This window comes from Pimephales promelas, chromosome 8 (assembly GCF_988280905.1).
Source record: "Pimephales promelas chromosome 8, fPimPro1.hap1.1, whole genome shotgun sequence".
In the NCBI taxonomy this organism is placed as follows: domain Eukaryota; kingdom Metazoa; phylum Chordata; class Actinopteri; order Cypriniformes; family Leuciscidae; genus Pimephales; species Pimephales promelas.
Window position 1 is genome coordinate 1,898,844 of NC_142776.1, and position 16,248 is coordinate 1,915,091.

General features: G+C 39.6%; 1 protein-coding gene across 4 annotated transcripts in view; it reads right to left on the bottom strand.

Annotated features, from left to right (window-relative positions):
• Positions 1–16,248, bottom strand: part of dlgap4b (DLG associated protein 4b) — a 179,049-nt gene that overhangs the window by 25,471 nt on the left and 137,330 nt on the right. Inside the window, exons 4-9 of one of the 4 annotated variants that reach the window (XM_089133707.1) lie at positions 13,398–13,889; positions 10,933–11,705; positions 9,898–10,121; positions 7,780–7,878; positions 5,957–6,107; positions 4,311–4,551 (exon numbers count right to left, since the gene is read on the bottom strand). In XM_089133707.1, coding sequence (XP_088989833.1) covers positions 4,311–4,551; positions 5,957–6,107; positions 7,780–7,878; positions 9,898–10,121; positions 10,933–11,705; positions 13,398–13,821 — 1,912 coding nt within the window. In that variant the 5' untranslated portion in view covers positions 13,822–13,889. Of the gene's footprint in view, positions 1–4,310; positions 4,552–5,956; positions 6,108–7,779; positions 7,879–9,897; positions 10,122–10,920; positions 11,706–13,397; positions 13,890–16,248 lie in introns of all 4 variants that reach the window. The other 3 variants (XM_039656518.2, XM_089133708.1, XM_039656519.2) reach the window with 3 other exon arrangements.

Sequence of the window (16,248 nt, forward strand, 5' to 3'; positions counted from 1 at the left end):
CTCTGATTGGTCGGCTGGAGCAGTGTGTTGTGATTGGTCGAGAGTGTTTGGGAAATGTCCCGCTCTCACCATAACCGCCAGTTTAACACACTACTAACTAACTCAACCAGGCCCCGCCCTTTTATGAATTATTATAATGAGGAATATTGTGACGTGTTCAAACTCAAGACTACAATGGAGACGTTTCAGGAGCTCAACAAACACTGATGTTTTGGTGCTTGACTGCCATTGCATGAGATTCTTTCCCCTTTCATATTGCATATTGGTTCAGATGGACATGAGGTGAGTAAATAATGCCTGAACTACTCCTTAAAATGAGCTTATTATCCTACCAGAGTTTCTTAAAAGCGCATCAGTCAGCTATTTCTCCACGCTGTTGATGTGTAAATGCTGTAAAACCCCAAAGTGAAGAACTATAGCAACAGCAGTCATGCAAACAAAGACTCCAGATTGCCATGAGAGGAGTAAAGCCAACAGAGATCTCTCTTTGTAAAATACATCCTGTACTATCCACTGTTTAGAAGTTGTAAACAATCAGATAAAGCAGAAGAGAATATGCTTTTGTGTGCTTAAAGTCAACAAAAAGCTCACTTTTCATTCCATGTTGACTTTAACACAAATATTGCCTCCAAAAGTGAACTCGTATCTACAGAAACCATAAAGATAGTATGGCATTAATGCTGTATAAGGCTCTCCAATGCATGAGCTAAAATGGAGAATGGAGTTAAATAATTGAGCAGATCCTCGAAAAAACATTCCCGTAAGTGCAGGAAAAAACTTGGAAGCTAAAAGTATGGAGGCCCATGGGAGTCACATCCTTTTCTATTTATTTTTATCAAACATTAAAGCTGCACAATAATGGTTATCAAAGATTATTTTACTCAAAAATTGATTTTTTTTTTTTGACATTTCAACACAATGTCGATTCATACACAGGATTTATTCACCTCAACTAGTTTCCTGCTTTATTATAGCATATCATATACATCAATGAATGCATTGAGATCTGGTAAAACCTTCTCTTAAAAGCTCAAACTAAATTCCTAATATTGAATCCAATGTCAACTGATAATGGCAAGATAATGGAAATATCAAATTAAATAATATTTTCAGTTTAAATAACCAGCGGGCCAATATCTAATCAAGAGACGCAGAAATCATGATCACGATTAAAATATGATTAATATGATGCTGGAGAAACATGCATTGTGAAAACACTAGGTGCATTGTTTCATTGTTTCAGCACAAACATCCTGGGAGTTGGCTGACTATTTATCCAAACTCACTGGACTGATGAAACTCACTTTGAATGTCTTTTGTTGCATTTCCGGAAGTGCACTAACATTATACAATAGCTAGACATCAAGAGAGCACTTATAGATGCTCATGCTCATGAAAACATCTGAAAGGAATAAGGGTGCAATAACATCAGCCTCTCAATTACACTGCATTTATGATCTCTCTAGTATGTATAATTTTCTCCAAGCCCTGTTATTAGCGACGCACAGCAATTAAAGGGATAGTTGACTTTGAAATTAATTTTTTGATATGTTTTATCTTACCTCAAGGGCATCCAAGATGTAGGTGTCTTTGTTTCCACAGCAGTTTAAATTGTGATATTTTTAGGCCAAACCGTTCTTGTCTATCAGTCATATAATGGAAGTCTATGGTCACCACCTCAAAGAGCATGCACAGAGAGGTAAAAACGATATAAATACTGTTCGTTTTCTCACACAAACCGCTCGTTTCATGTCTTAGGCCATCAATGTGTCCTTACATTTACGAGTTATTAAATCACGTTTAATCTGGACTTCTCTGTGCATGCTCTTTGAGGTGGTGACCATAGACCTCCATTATATGACTGACAGACAAGAACGGTTTGACCTAAAAATATCAAAATTGAAAATACTGTGGAAACAAAGACACCTACATCTTACATCATCAACATATCTGTGAACACAGCATAAGCTCGTTTTTTTTGGTTCAGGAGGAACAGTAAAAGGCAGCAGCTGTATCGTTTGCGCTGATGAGCGCGGACGGTGACAGGCAGGAAGGACATTGTATTATTGCATTCAGTCCGAATTGGATCAACATTTTAAAGTCCTACACCTTCCACAGACAATACATATTATAAATACCTTTAGACCATCTTAGTGATTGCCATCAGGATATTAAGAGACTGTCAACCAGCATAACAACAGCATCAAAATTTCCATAACAAATCACCTACCCAAAGAAAAACCTTTAACTAGAGCAATATGTGTAATATAAAACCTCTTCATTACTGTAATGATAAACACTCCTGTCTGACAGGGTGGTCAAGTTCAACAGCTCTAGAGAAGTCATCATCAGCTCTCCTAAGTCTCATTACAGATGATACTTCCCCATGGAAACTCATTATGGGAACATTGTAATGGGCGTGTGTGTATGAGAGAGAGAGTGAGAGTGTGTGTCATTAATAAACTGTACTTCTAAATAAATGTGGAGAAAAAAACAAGCACTATAGTAATAGTCTGTAATAACATAAATAAAACAATTATAAATGCTCATAATAAAAAAAAAATTTATTTGAAATTAATAACTAGCTATTATTATAAATCATAATCAATCCCACGGAGAAATACAATCGTTGGACGTGAAATATAATTTGCAAATACGTTAAATAATTTGCAATATTAAAGAACACAACAATTCTAACGCAAAAACTCACATGTGTGGATGTATTCGTGCGTTAATCTCGTTCCGCATCATCAACAGAAGTATCTGGATCTCACCTGCTCTCGCGCTGGAAACGATGGTCAACTCGTCGCTGTTTCGCGCATATAAAGAGATTTATATCATCATCACCATCATCATAAGAGCGTCCACGTCGCGGAAAGAAAGAACCGTGTGGAAACGCCTTCGTGACATGCAGCGGAGTATTGTTGAAGGAAACAACGCATCAGGAATCGCCATTCGACAAATGAGCTGTCAGTCATTTTTTGCGTGTAGGCGATTGGTCAACAGACCGCTAGATCCCGCCTTTTAAATGTGTGACGGCAACGCTAAAGCCCGCCCCGTTCTGATAATAGTAGTGAATGAAACGGAGAGGGGGCGGGTCTCTCTCTCTCTCTCTCTCTCTCTCTCTCTCTCTCTCTCTCTCTCTCTCTCTCTCTCTCTCTCTCTCTCTCTCTCATAAAAAAACACACACATTAGCAATATAATCCCCCCCCCCAACACATTCCACAGAAGGAAGCAACATATAAAATAAATACATAAATATTCTGAATAAATAATGAAGCAACTCAAGCAATGAACAAACATCAAATCTAAAGAGAGATTTTGTCACCAAATCCATGACACATGGAAAACTGGGGCTAGATATCATATATGTTTGTATGTTCTTATGTCTCATAATTGTTTTAATGATTAATTTGACTGAAAAAAGCCTGTAATAGGCAGTTCCATTATGACAAATTACCAAAAAAAAGTGGGACAAGCATGAGCCGCTGTTGGGGAAAAGTTATCCCGGGAAAAGTTTGTGTATATAGATGTTAGAATTAAATCGCTAACATAAATTCATAAAATAAAAAGTGCTTAAAATGCAACGTTTTGAATGACTGACTTTATTAGACTGCTGCTTATTTATGTTATTAGATCAACATTGTTGCGATAACTATATTTAGGCCTATGTTCAATATTAAAGGGGTGGTTGATTATGATTTCACTTTTCTAACTGTAGTTAGTGTGTAGTGTTGCCGTTTGACCATAAACAACATCTGCAAAGTTACAAAGCAATGGAGATATTTCTTTTAAAGAAATCGTTTATGAAGGACTACAACAAACGGCTGGTAGGGACTACATGAGCTTCTTCCCGGGCAAGTGACATCACTAACCCTAAAATTTAAATAAACTCCGCCCCCAGAACACCATTCCTGACAGAATATGCTAATCAATGACTAGAAAATAACGACATAAATTCATCAACTAACAATTCAGAAATGTCCTTTCGTGTCTTCTTGAGTCTCTCCATCTTTGTCTGAAATGTTCAGTGCGTTTTGTGTGAGGTAAAAGACACACTCTTGAAGCTCCGCCCCCTGTACCGGGAGCTGCAGCTCATTTGCATTTAAAGGGCCAGACACTAAACGGTGCGTTTTTGCTCACCCTCAAAAAGTGACAACTTTAACATGCTATATAAAAACATCTGTGGGGTATTTTAAGCTAAAACTTCACAAACACACACTGGGGACATTCTTGAAATCTAAATTCTTGAAATCCAGTTCTCTTCTTCTTGTGACAGAAACCATCCAGAGGTGTGTGTGGTCACTCACCGGTGCTGTTGCTGTAGGTGCGTACGGTTGTGGCGGCGGTGGGCGGCGGTGAATCCGAATCCATCGATGCCGTGTCGTCGTCGTCTTGAGAACACCCCGCCTGAATGGCACGAAGGTAACTGTGGCTGCGGGACCGGAAGCATGTGGGCATGGGCATATCAGGAGGCTCAGCGCATCGGGAGTGAGGATGCATGTCTTCCAACTCATCTCCGTAATGCCGGCTCAAATCCATGTCTCGCATCTGGTGGGACGGCGGAGGGAAACGTGGCATGATTGAAAACGAACATTAATGGAAAACCCAACCCGTTCTCATCCCAAGGCCTCCGTCATATTGAGTAGTTTTATAATTGAGTATTTTAGTATCATATTATAGTTTGTATTAATATTTTAGTTTTTTTTTATAGTTTCTGGTTTCCTTTTAATTTTAGTCAAAGTATTAGTAATTTTGTAGTATTATTTTTTATAAATATGTCTGTATAGTTTTATTAATAGTTATTTCAGTTTTAGTTATTTTAGTAAATCAAGTTAAATTAAATGCAAATAAGAAATGTTGCCTTGGCTAAAATAAAAATAATATACATTAAATATAAAATACAATACATTAAATAAAATAAATTAAATAAAATACAATACATTAAATACATATACAATATAATTTTTTAATATTTTATTTCAGTTAGCGTTTATTTTATTTCAAGCAACAATTTTTTTTTATGGTTTTAATTTTAGTTTCAGTTCACTATAATAACCCTGCCCTACCCTATCTCACGACCAATTCGTACGAGTGACTAAAAAGTGTCTAATTCGTACGACCTCACTCGTACAAATTCATACAATTTGTCTAAACCCACGTGATGGTTAGGTTTAGGGGCGGGGTCAGGGGTAGGTAATTCGTACGAATTCATACGAATTTGCCAATTCGTAAAATATTTACGGTTTAGCAAAATCGTAACTAATTTGTACGAGTGAGGTCATATGAATTGTTACGAATTAGCCACCTCGTAAAATTCGTTCGAATTCCTGTGAGATCGGGTTGCATATACTGACACTTTTGCCAATGCGTCTACATCCGACGCACATGGCACCCTTAAGAGTCAACATGAGACGCAGATATATATATATATATGGGCCAGAAGGCGCCTCCTAGTGGTCTAACCTAAACCTACCCATAACCGAAGCGTGTTATATCGACGCTAAAGGGTGCCATGTGTGTTGGATGTATACGTATTGTCAAAAGCGTCACTTTTTATCTGTTCAGTTACTGATTAATCATTTTCGCTGATTCATGTGCAAGGTTTCTCATCTTTCGCAGTGATAATCTCAAAGGTCACATGTGACACACAGATAACTCAGACCATTAATTAAGTTCTTTAACTGAAAGACATTATTTTCAGTGCAAATCGCTTTTTGTTGGGTATTAATAGAATGTAATGTATTATTATCTCCCTGCACTGACATCGAGCTGGAGTCAATGACATCACTGTTTTCTCCAGAGCGGCTATATATATATATATATAAATGAACTAAATGAATAACTTTTTCTTCTGGAAACAAACTTTGTTGCATTATTTTCCTGTTATGCTTTGAAACACTCTGTATTGCAAAAAGCGCTGTATAAATAAAGCTGACTTGATGAACTTTCTGACCTGACTGATGGTGCTGCCGCGTCCCAGTGTGCTGCAGCCCTGACTGAACTGGTCATCGTCATCCCAGTTTGGGAACGGAGAACCGCCTCCGATGCAGTCCAGGTTATCCAGACTGCGATTCCCAGAGTACTCCCGCAGAGAAGGAAGACAGCTGAGGACGGGAGGGGGAGAGAAGAGAACAGGCCGGAGATGAGAGAACGGGCGGATGAGGGAACTCTAGAATCTACTGCAGGGGTTTTCAAACTGAGGCCACAAGGGGGAGCTAAGGGGCCTGTGGAATTGTTTAAAGAAAAACATTGTAAAAAAAGAGAGATTTAAAAAATATATATTTTATTAAAATAAATCAATTAAAATAAGTAAATGAGAACATAACTAAATAAACAAATAAATATACATTATTAATATAAATTAATAATAGATTTAAATAAAATAAAAAACTGAGTAAAAAAATATTGGAGTAACCTACAAATATTTTTCAAAAAATATTTTAACATATTTGTAATTAATATTGCATTTTTATACAATAAAATTTAAAGATGCCTTTTTTAAATGTAGGAATGGCCCCTAGCACGAGGACCATCATATTCGGGGGTCCATGGCATCCAGACGTTTGAAAACCCCTGATCTACTACTAGACAAACAGCAGATGGAAATGGTGAAGCTGTAACGCCACTACTGAAGAAATATTGATTTATTAGGACATGTAATATATTTCCAGTTTTCTGTTTAAACAATGAATCTATTCATCTGTTCATCCATCCATCCATCCACCAGCCAATTATTTTTCTAATTATCCATCCATCCATTCAATCATCCATCCATTCAACCATCCATCCATCCATCCATCCATTCAATCATCCATCCATCCATCCAATCGTATATCATCCATCTATCCCTCCAATCATTCATCCAATTATCTATCCATCCAATCATTCACCCTTCCATCCATCCATCCATCCAACCATCTATCCATCCATCCATCCATCCATCTATTCAATCATCCACCCATCCATTCAATCATTCATTCATCCATCCATCCATTCATTCAATCATTCATCCATCCATTTAATCATCCATCTATCCATCCATCCATCTATTCAATCATCCACCCATCCATTCAATCATCCATCCATCCATTCAATCATCCATCCATCCATTCAATCATCCACCCATCCATTCAATCATCCATCCATCCATTCAATCATTCATCCATCCATTTAATCATCCATCCATCCATCCATCCATTCAATCATTCATCCAATCATCCATCCATCCATCCATTCAATCCATCCAATCATTCCTCCAATTATCCATTCAATCATCCATCCATCAATCCAAACATCCATCCATTCTTTTAATCATCCATCCATCCAGGCTGATTGGTGTCATTAGTCTGGTGACCACTTGAGACCTGAAAATTGCTGCATAGAGAGATATTCCCTCAAAAGGTCAAGCACACTATCCAATCAGACTGAAGCGACACTGCTAATGACCAATCAGCAAAATACTGTATCCACTCATGGTCTTATCAGAGCTTATATAGCAGTTAGGATGAGCATTAGCAGAGCTTACACACTCTGAGGAAGCTTTCTCTCTCTCCAAATCCCATTAGTCTGCAATGCAACCAAAACCATTAAAGACATTAAATCCCACTTGTCCACAAATGGGCAGTACGGAGAAAGCAACCTCAGAGACTAAACATCTCAGAGTAGGAGAACTGTTTCAACAATGAGCCAATAGTTAACTTTCAATCAGCACTCCTAATGTGAGAGGGTTTGAGGAAAGCAGCGCTGGTGCGACGACCCCTCCAGTCGGTCACCAACCTGACGGAGCGCCCGATCTGCTGCAGGGTGGTAATGTTACGGAGGGGGGACCAGAGAGCCTCCAGATCCCCCTGAAGCATCGAGTAATCCAGCAGACGGCTGGAGAGAAGGCAGGGGTGCAGGGTAAGACGGGAGTGGGGAACGGGGAGGAGCTTTAGAACAGAAAGTGGGAGGTGCTTCAACTAGAAGAGGCGGGGCTTCAAACCAAGAAGTTTGAGTCATTTTGAGTGAAGAATTCAAAAGAAGGGAAACTTATAAATGGGGAAAACACACAGAGAGACAAAGGCTAGGCTCAGAACAGCATACTATAGCAGCGTTTCCACCGGAATTACCTTTTTTCGGTCTAAATGAAATAATGAATATATGCAAATTTTCTCCAGAATAACATACTATATTTGCTCACAGTGCAATGATTAATGAACCAGCAGTCAATCATTATTTGACTGAACTGGGAAAGATATTTTTAAAATCTAAATTTAAATAACACAATAATTGGATGTTTCTCACATGCATCGTGATGAGGTCATGTGACAGCATTATTTGTATCATAATGTTTCATTTACCTTTTTTAAAGTTTATTAATGTTTACACAATTTAAATTTTTAATTTACTACTATTAAAAATAGCAAGACTATTTAGTAAGCAATAAGCTAGTATATTATTGCGAACACATGTAGCCTAAATCAGGGTTAGGAGAGGACGGTCAGAGGTGTAGGGTCAGTCTCACAAAAAACCTGTCCTCACAGTCATAATTTATCACAAAACCTAGAAGATTGTGTAAAATCATACTGAAAATTAAGTATATTTTCAGTATTTTATTATTGTTAAATACAATTAAAACTATAAAACAAGCTGATATAAATAGATCAAATACACTGTAAAAAATATTGTTGGTTTAACTTAAAAATATAAGTAACCTGGTTGATTGAACTGGAAAAAGTGAGTTAATACAATGAAGGAGATTGATTAAATCATCATAATAAGTTATCTGAACTAAATAAATTATTTAAGTTGATTTGACAAAAGAAAAATTGTTGTGATAACAAATCTTGAAAATATTTTTTTACAGTGAAATTTAAATAAAAAACTTAATTAAATCATCAAACTAAAACTGCAATAAAAATAAATTAAAGCTAAATAGAAATATTAATGGCAATGGCATCAATCTAATTAAAATAAAATAAAATAAAAAAAAATCAAAATATCACTATATATTTATACTATATATTTAGTCAAAGATATTATTTAGCTAAAATAGCACAGGGGTCATTGTACTGATGCAACGAGATTCATCCCACACGGACGTATATCTATTCATTTAAATCAGCATAAATGAAAGGCACCACAACCAATAGAATAAATATTTTACAATTTATACAAAACATCAGTTTAAGACTGATGCTGGAATGAAACAACTTATATGTGTTTTTGAGATTAACACGTATTTACATTTACATTAAATTATGTACACAACAATCTGATGGATCTGACGGTGGCCACGCAGACTCCACAAAAAAAAGCAACATTACTGTTTTGTTGTTTGTACACGTGAGCAGGAGAACGGTAGTGGAGGAGAACAGCATATGGAGAGGGAGAGAGACTAGCTGTGCTTAATCTAGCACATGAACAAGCACAGCTGGATTCTGAGCGTGTTTGAGAGAGAAATAAACACAGGAAAACTCATCCGGATACAGAAGGCATGGAATAACTCACAATTAGCTCACACCTAAGACGCCGTCTTTGGCGTCGTGACAGAAGACCAGCGTGTGTTTCTGTGTTTGCACCCTATTATAACTCCAGCCTTCGGCGCAGAAACAGCACTCTTAGAAGAAATGGTTCTATTTAGAACCAGAAATGGTTCCATCCCCCGCTTCATATATGGAACTCCAAAATGGTTCTATATAGAAGCATTTTTTTTTGGTAAAATGTTCTATTGGCCAAGTATGGAACCCCAGGGTTCTATATAGAATCCAGAGGAACCCTTTTTTATGAGTGTATAGAACCTTTTAGGGGTTCCAAATACGTAGCGCTGATAGAACATTTTCTTCTAAGAATGAGGTCACTGGGGTTTTGCATACATTGTAAAGAACTGTGTGTGTATTAAACATGTGCACTTACTTTCTTGAGGGGAACTGGTCACTTAGTGATTGCTGTGTTGCGCGTAAGTAGCTCTGCCTCCGAGCGGTGCTTTTCGGTGATGGTTTGGGACTCATATCAGAGTCGTCGCTATCCTCAAGGTCGGCCATGGCTTTGACGTAACTGCCGCTACGCATCCGTCTACAGGGGATCTCACCCATGGGAACGCTTCTGCCCAGAGTCCCGGTCCACTCGGTGGAGGGCATCTGGACAAACACCATCAGACAAACATTTTTGTTGTGTTTATATACACATTCATCTTAATGCTGCTTCCAGCGTTAGGATGTTCCTTAACAGTTCACCATAGCAAAGGTACATCTTCTTTTTACCCCTAAGCAAATAAACATTATGAGCATATCAGGGCATCTCAACATTTGCGATAAAGGAGTGAAAAAACTTTTGCTGATAATGTACTCACCCCCATGTCATCCAAGACGTCCATGTCTTTCTTTCTTCAGTCGAAAAGAAATTAAGGCTTTTGATGAAAACGTTCCAGGATTTTTCTCCATATAATGGACTTCAATGGGGACCAAACGGTTCAAGGTCCAAATGAGAGTTTCAGTGCAGCTTCAAAGGGCTTTAAACGATTCCAGACGATGAACAAGCGAAACGATCGCTCGTTTTATAAATAAATAACAAAGTTTAAGTTTTATAAGCTCAAATGCTCGCCTTGCTTTGTTCTGCGATGCGCGTTCGTGACTCTCCTGTTCATCAAAATGAACGAATCTTTTTTCGAGTCATGACTCGAAGGGTCCTAGATAAGACCCTTATTCATCGTCCGGTGTTGTCGTTTAAAGCCCTTTGGACAGTTTGCACTGAAACTCTCCCTTTGGTTCCCATTGAAATCCATTATATGGAATGTTTTCATCAAAAAACTTAATTTCTTTTTGACTGAAGAAAGAAACACATGGACATCTTGGATGACATGGGGGTGAGTAAACAATCAGCAAAAGCTTTTTTTAAAAGTGAACTACTCCTTTAACTGTGTTTAATTCATGCACTCACCCTCCCTCGCACCTGCAGTAAGTGGCAGCCCAGATCCTGCTGGACGGACTTGGACTTCAGGAGGGTTCGATCCAGCGTGGCGGATCCCTTGTGGCACATTTGCCTGGAGGGTCCTAACGTAAGCGTGGACCAGGGTCCCGTTTTACTAAAGTCCCCATCAAAAATCGGCCCTCTCCCTCCTCCTCCGCCACCAACACCTCCAGGTCCCGGGAGTGCCGGGAGCCCCTGGTGCTTGAGGTCACTGTTACTCTTTGAAGATTTCAGCGTGTGCTCGCTGATGGTGCTGTAGCCCTGCATGAAGTACCTGGACGCCACTTGGCCCTCCGGCCCCGGTCCCGATCCCACCCCATGCCGGCCCAAAGTCATCATAGCCATGGGGTTTCTATAGTTACTTATATCGCTGTCCAAATCGTCAGAACTCCAGTATCCGGACATGTTGGATCGAGGCCTCCGTTTGGCCGTCCCTTCGCTCTTCGCCCGGTCTTTGCTTTTACTCCGATGATGTTTGTCCTCGCTGCTTGACGATCTGCTGTTGCGACCGTTCATGTTAGCCTTGATGGCGGAGTTTTCCAGCGACTGAGATTTAGCGAAAAGTTTCTGGACGGAGTGAACTAAGTAGCGTATTTTCCCCGGACTGTCCGTGCGCTGCTGTTGTTGCTGTTTGGTGGCTGTGACGGCGGTGCTGCGATGGTACTGTAACGTGCTGAAGCCGTCCTGTTGTCCTGGAAGCTGTTTCTCAAACTGGTTCATGAGGTTGGGTGGCAAACGGTTCATCTTTCCGGCCCCTAAACGCCAAAAGAGCAAGAGAGTCGATAATCGCTCATGTAAGCCAAATCTGGGCAGAACTCGCGAGTCATCATGATGATATATTAAATACGGAGAATTGCGTATCTAGCTCACTTGAACATTCACGTCACTGCACAAAAAATAGTTTCGTTAAACGCATTTAGTTATTGATGTTATTTGTCTTGCATTGATCTGTCCACCATTATTTCTTATAGCCATTTCCTTTGGCTAGTAGAAGTTCTGAATGGCCGGTAACCTAAATATTTAATAGCCAAATTGGCCGTTGAGTGAAAAAGTTAATTTCATCCCTGATCATAATCAACGCAATCATGTATGTGTAATACACGCCCCACTCTGAGCGGGATTCGGTATTGCAGATGGGCACGCTAACAAGGACACTAAAGACTGCAGTCAGTCGCTTGTGCTCCTCTTGAGATCAGGGGAGTGAGGTTTACATGCATATCTTTCACTTGCTGGTGTCCGTTACATACTGTATGTTGTGTAAAGTCTTAAAGTCATATAGAATTGAGGTGAAGTCATTTTGGGCAACACTTACAATAAGGTTCATTAGTTAAAGGAGAACTCCGGCGCAAAATGAACCTTTGGTCTAATTACCAGTGTTGTAGTCGAGACCACCTCAGTCGAGTCCGAGTCGAGACCGAGATCAGAGAGAGTCGAGTCCGAGTCGAGACCGAGTCCATAGAGAGTCGAGTCCGAGTCGAGTCCGAGACCAGAGACGGTCGAGTCCGAGTCGAGACCGAGACCAGTGAGGGTTGATTACCTAATTTACTTTTATTTACTTAGAGAAATCCTTTTTTTTTTACTGAATTTACTTAAGAGTTTAAAAAATATGATCAGTTTAGGGTAAAAAGGCCACATAGTAGGTGGTGTTAAAAGTAATTTTATTACAATTTGTCATGCGCAGTTGCGCACTAGAAAATCACCAATCACTGGGCGTGTCAATCAATTTAAAGAATTATTTTATTAACATACATTAATAATCACGAAAAATATTTTGAATTGAACTCGAGTGGACTCGGGAATATGTCCGAGTCCTAAAAAAAAAATGTTCGAGTACGAGTCAATTCCGAGTCCAAATGCACACGAGTCCATGACAAGACCAAGACCATTAAAATATGGTCTCGAGACCGAGTCCGAGTCTCGAGTACTACAACACTGCTAATTACACATTGTTACCTAGTCAACCGTTATCTGAGATTTGTTTTCATGATTGCCGAATGTAAATAGTTTTATCTCTAAAACAGTTTAGCCTATAACGCCAGTATAACGCTAGTATATGGGGCATAGAGTAATGAAAAATAAAAATCGCTTGTTATTACCACTAAAAAGGCTCAAAATAGCCCCACAGTAACACAACAGCATAATAAGGGTCCCTACATTCAAACCGAAGCATTGAGAACTTTGTCAGTGTCCACACAGTTTAATAAGAAGATATTTTATACACACAGTCAACTTCGCGAATACAGAAAGAAGCCATCTTTGAAAAATAGTCTCTACCAATCGATCTACGAACACCGATCCAAGTCAATCCCAAATTTCTCAAAACTAGAACCTATATGGACCATATAAAGGAAAAATAAAATTGGTCCCAACATAGAGCCCTGAGGAACCCCATACACAACAGTAACACTAGAAGAACTGGACACACAATTTCCAAGACATTTTCTTACCTGATATAGTTGCTGATCCGCTGGTGATCATGGCGGTCCGTCCCACTCCGAGACCCATTCCCATGGACATCGACGTCCCCAGCGTCCCAGTGCTGATTCCCCCGATACTGTCGGCCGCCGAGTGACCGTACTCCCCCTGATCAAAGTGCGAGTTGTAGTGGATCCGGGGGAAGGTGCTGCTGGAGGACAGCTGGTTGTTGAGGGGCATCAGGCAGTCGGGCGGAAGACCTCCCGGGCCGGCCGACGGGGAGAAGTGATGCGGGTCCAGGGTCCCGTAGTGGTCCATGGCTGGGGGTACGTGGAACGGGGTGTGAGACAGGGTGGAGGAGGCAGACGGGGGGTACAGGGGGTCCCGGTGACTTGGGGAACGGGGCGGCTCGCAGTTGGACAGGTGACGGGTGCGTTGGGGGGTGTAGCCCTTCATGGCAAAATGGGGCGATGCCCCCCCACCCTAGATGAGGAGCATGAGTCCACCGGGAAGAAACAGAAACCCTGGAGAAAGGCAGACCAAAATCAGAATATAGAGTCAAAATATGAACAAATCTTTTTCCGAATCAATTGGTTCATTCAACGAACTGACTCGGAAAAAGATTTGTTCATTTAGATTTTTTCAGGAGAGTCACGAACGCGCATCACAGAACAGAGCAAGGCGAGCATTTGAGCTTATAAAACTTAAACTTTGTTATTTATTTATTAAATGAGCGATCGTTTGGCTTGATAAGACCCTTATTCATCGTCTGGAATGGTTTAAAGCCCTTTGAACAGTTTGTAGTTTGCACTGAAACTGTCTTTTTTTGCCTTGAACCGTTTGGACCCCATTGAAGTCCATTATATGGAGAAAAATCCTGGAATGAAAGACTGAAGAAAGACTTTTCGACTGAAGAATGAAAGACATGGACATCTTGGATGACATGGGGGTGAGTAAATTATCAGTAAAAGTGAACTACTCCTTTAACCTCATTATAACCTTATCCCTAAAGCCAAGTCTTGACCCTCAAACAGGCCTCTGGTGATAACCAGCCAAAATGTCATAATTTTACTCTCTTTGTCCTCCATCCGAAGGTCTAAAACTCAAATTGGTCCTTACAAAGATAGTTGTACAATTGCACACCCATGCACGAACACACACACACCATTAAGTCACTCCTTCCTAGTTTTACTCTTCCTTTCGACCATCAGAGTGATTGCGGTATAACACGTGGCACAATTTTTCTTAAACCCATCTCTCTCTCATCACATGCCAGGATTGTGCTCACAGATGGGCTTCATGGAGGTAAATCGGATTGAATCGCTTGATTGCCCAGACCGTCTGCGCCGTGGCGTCACTCCTGCAAAAACCTGCCTTCAGGAGACGAGCTTTAAGCTTTACAGGGACCAAAATCCTGCCTCAGTATCTAGATGTGAAAGAGCAGCCAGGCACAGACGGCAGGAGACGCAAGCGAGAGACACGGGAAAAACAAAGAGTTAAGTGGACAGACGTGACAGTTGAAGCAGAGCCACACATCAGACGGACACACACACACACACAATACACACAAAGCAACATGTTTCCAGTGAGATTTCAGAGCGACAAAACAACCACAGGAGCCACAGATGAACAGCAGAGAAAAGGTCATTATCTTGTCTTGATCAGTGTTGGGTGTAACTAATTACTTAGTAATTTAATTACTTTTCCCTTGAAGGGATTACTCTTAATTTATCTATAATTTAATTACAGTTACTTCTGATGTAATTGAGGTAAATACTGTGTATAGATCAATCCGATCTCACAGCGAACCGCATGCATTTTTATGAGGTGTCTAAATTGTACGACCGCACTCGTATGAATTATTGTAAAATATGTATGAAAAAAGTGTGAAATGTCTTGAGATCAGACATAAAACAATAGTGGGTTTAACATCAAAATGTATCTGATGTTAAAAAGTATGTTTTTATAATGTAACCTTCTCCACCGTGGTCAGTTTAAGGATAATTCATGCAATTTTATAGTATTTATTTGAAAGAATTAAAACAGATTCATGTCTATCCTTGTATTATTCAGCTGGTTGATTTTGAAAGTAATTAGTAATTAAAAGTAATTAAATACTTTTTAGAGAGAGTAATCTAATTACATTGTTGAAGAGGTAATTAGTAACTAGTAATTAATTACTTTTTTAGAGTAACTTATCCAACACTGGTATTGATCTTGTTAAACGTGTAAAAATATCTTAATGTACTTAAAGTCAGCATGAAACGGAAGTTGCGAAAGTCCCTATTGTGTCGTATATCCGAGTGAAACGCGTCTGGGTGAAGAACAAATGTGGGCGGGGCTTGATTGTGTCTGTGAGGAATTGATTGGACGGTTGTGGTTTGCTATTGGCTGATCTCATGTGAGTGACAGGTTATAGCCCCGCCCTCGTCATCAGAGATGCTGTGAGAGGAACTGATTCTGATTCAAGATTACCAGGAACATTAAATATTTCTTAATTTCCGCTAATAATGGTTATTGGCAAATGTGTCCAAATGTTAAAATAATGTCCAAAATTATTTAAGCAAAATGTGATTTCCTTGTTTTTGGAGGGAAATATGATCTGTGTGTGTTTCTGATGTTTTGTTGTTCATCCAGTCTGTCTTAAACCTGAGGACTCCAATAAACATGAATTAGTCTGATGTTGCCGCCGTCACACACACACACACACACACACACACACAAACACACACTCACACACACACACCTCTGTTCACCGGAGAATAAAAACACAGTCTACACAGATTGTAAGTGTGAATGTTTAACTGTAGTTTACAGGCCATATTTTTCAGACTTGTTGGTCAAGCGTCACCATCTGCTGTGGAGAGTGAGGTGTGTTTAGCA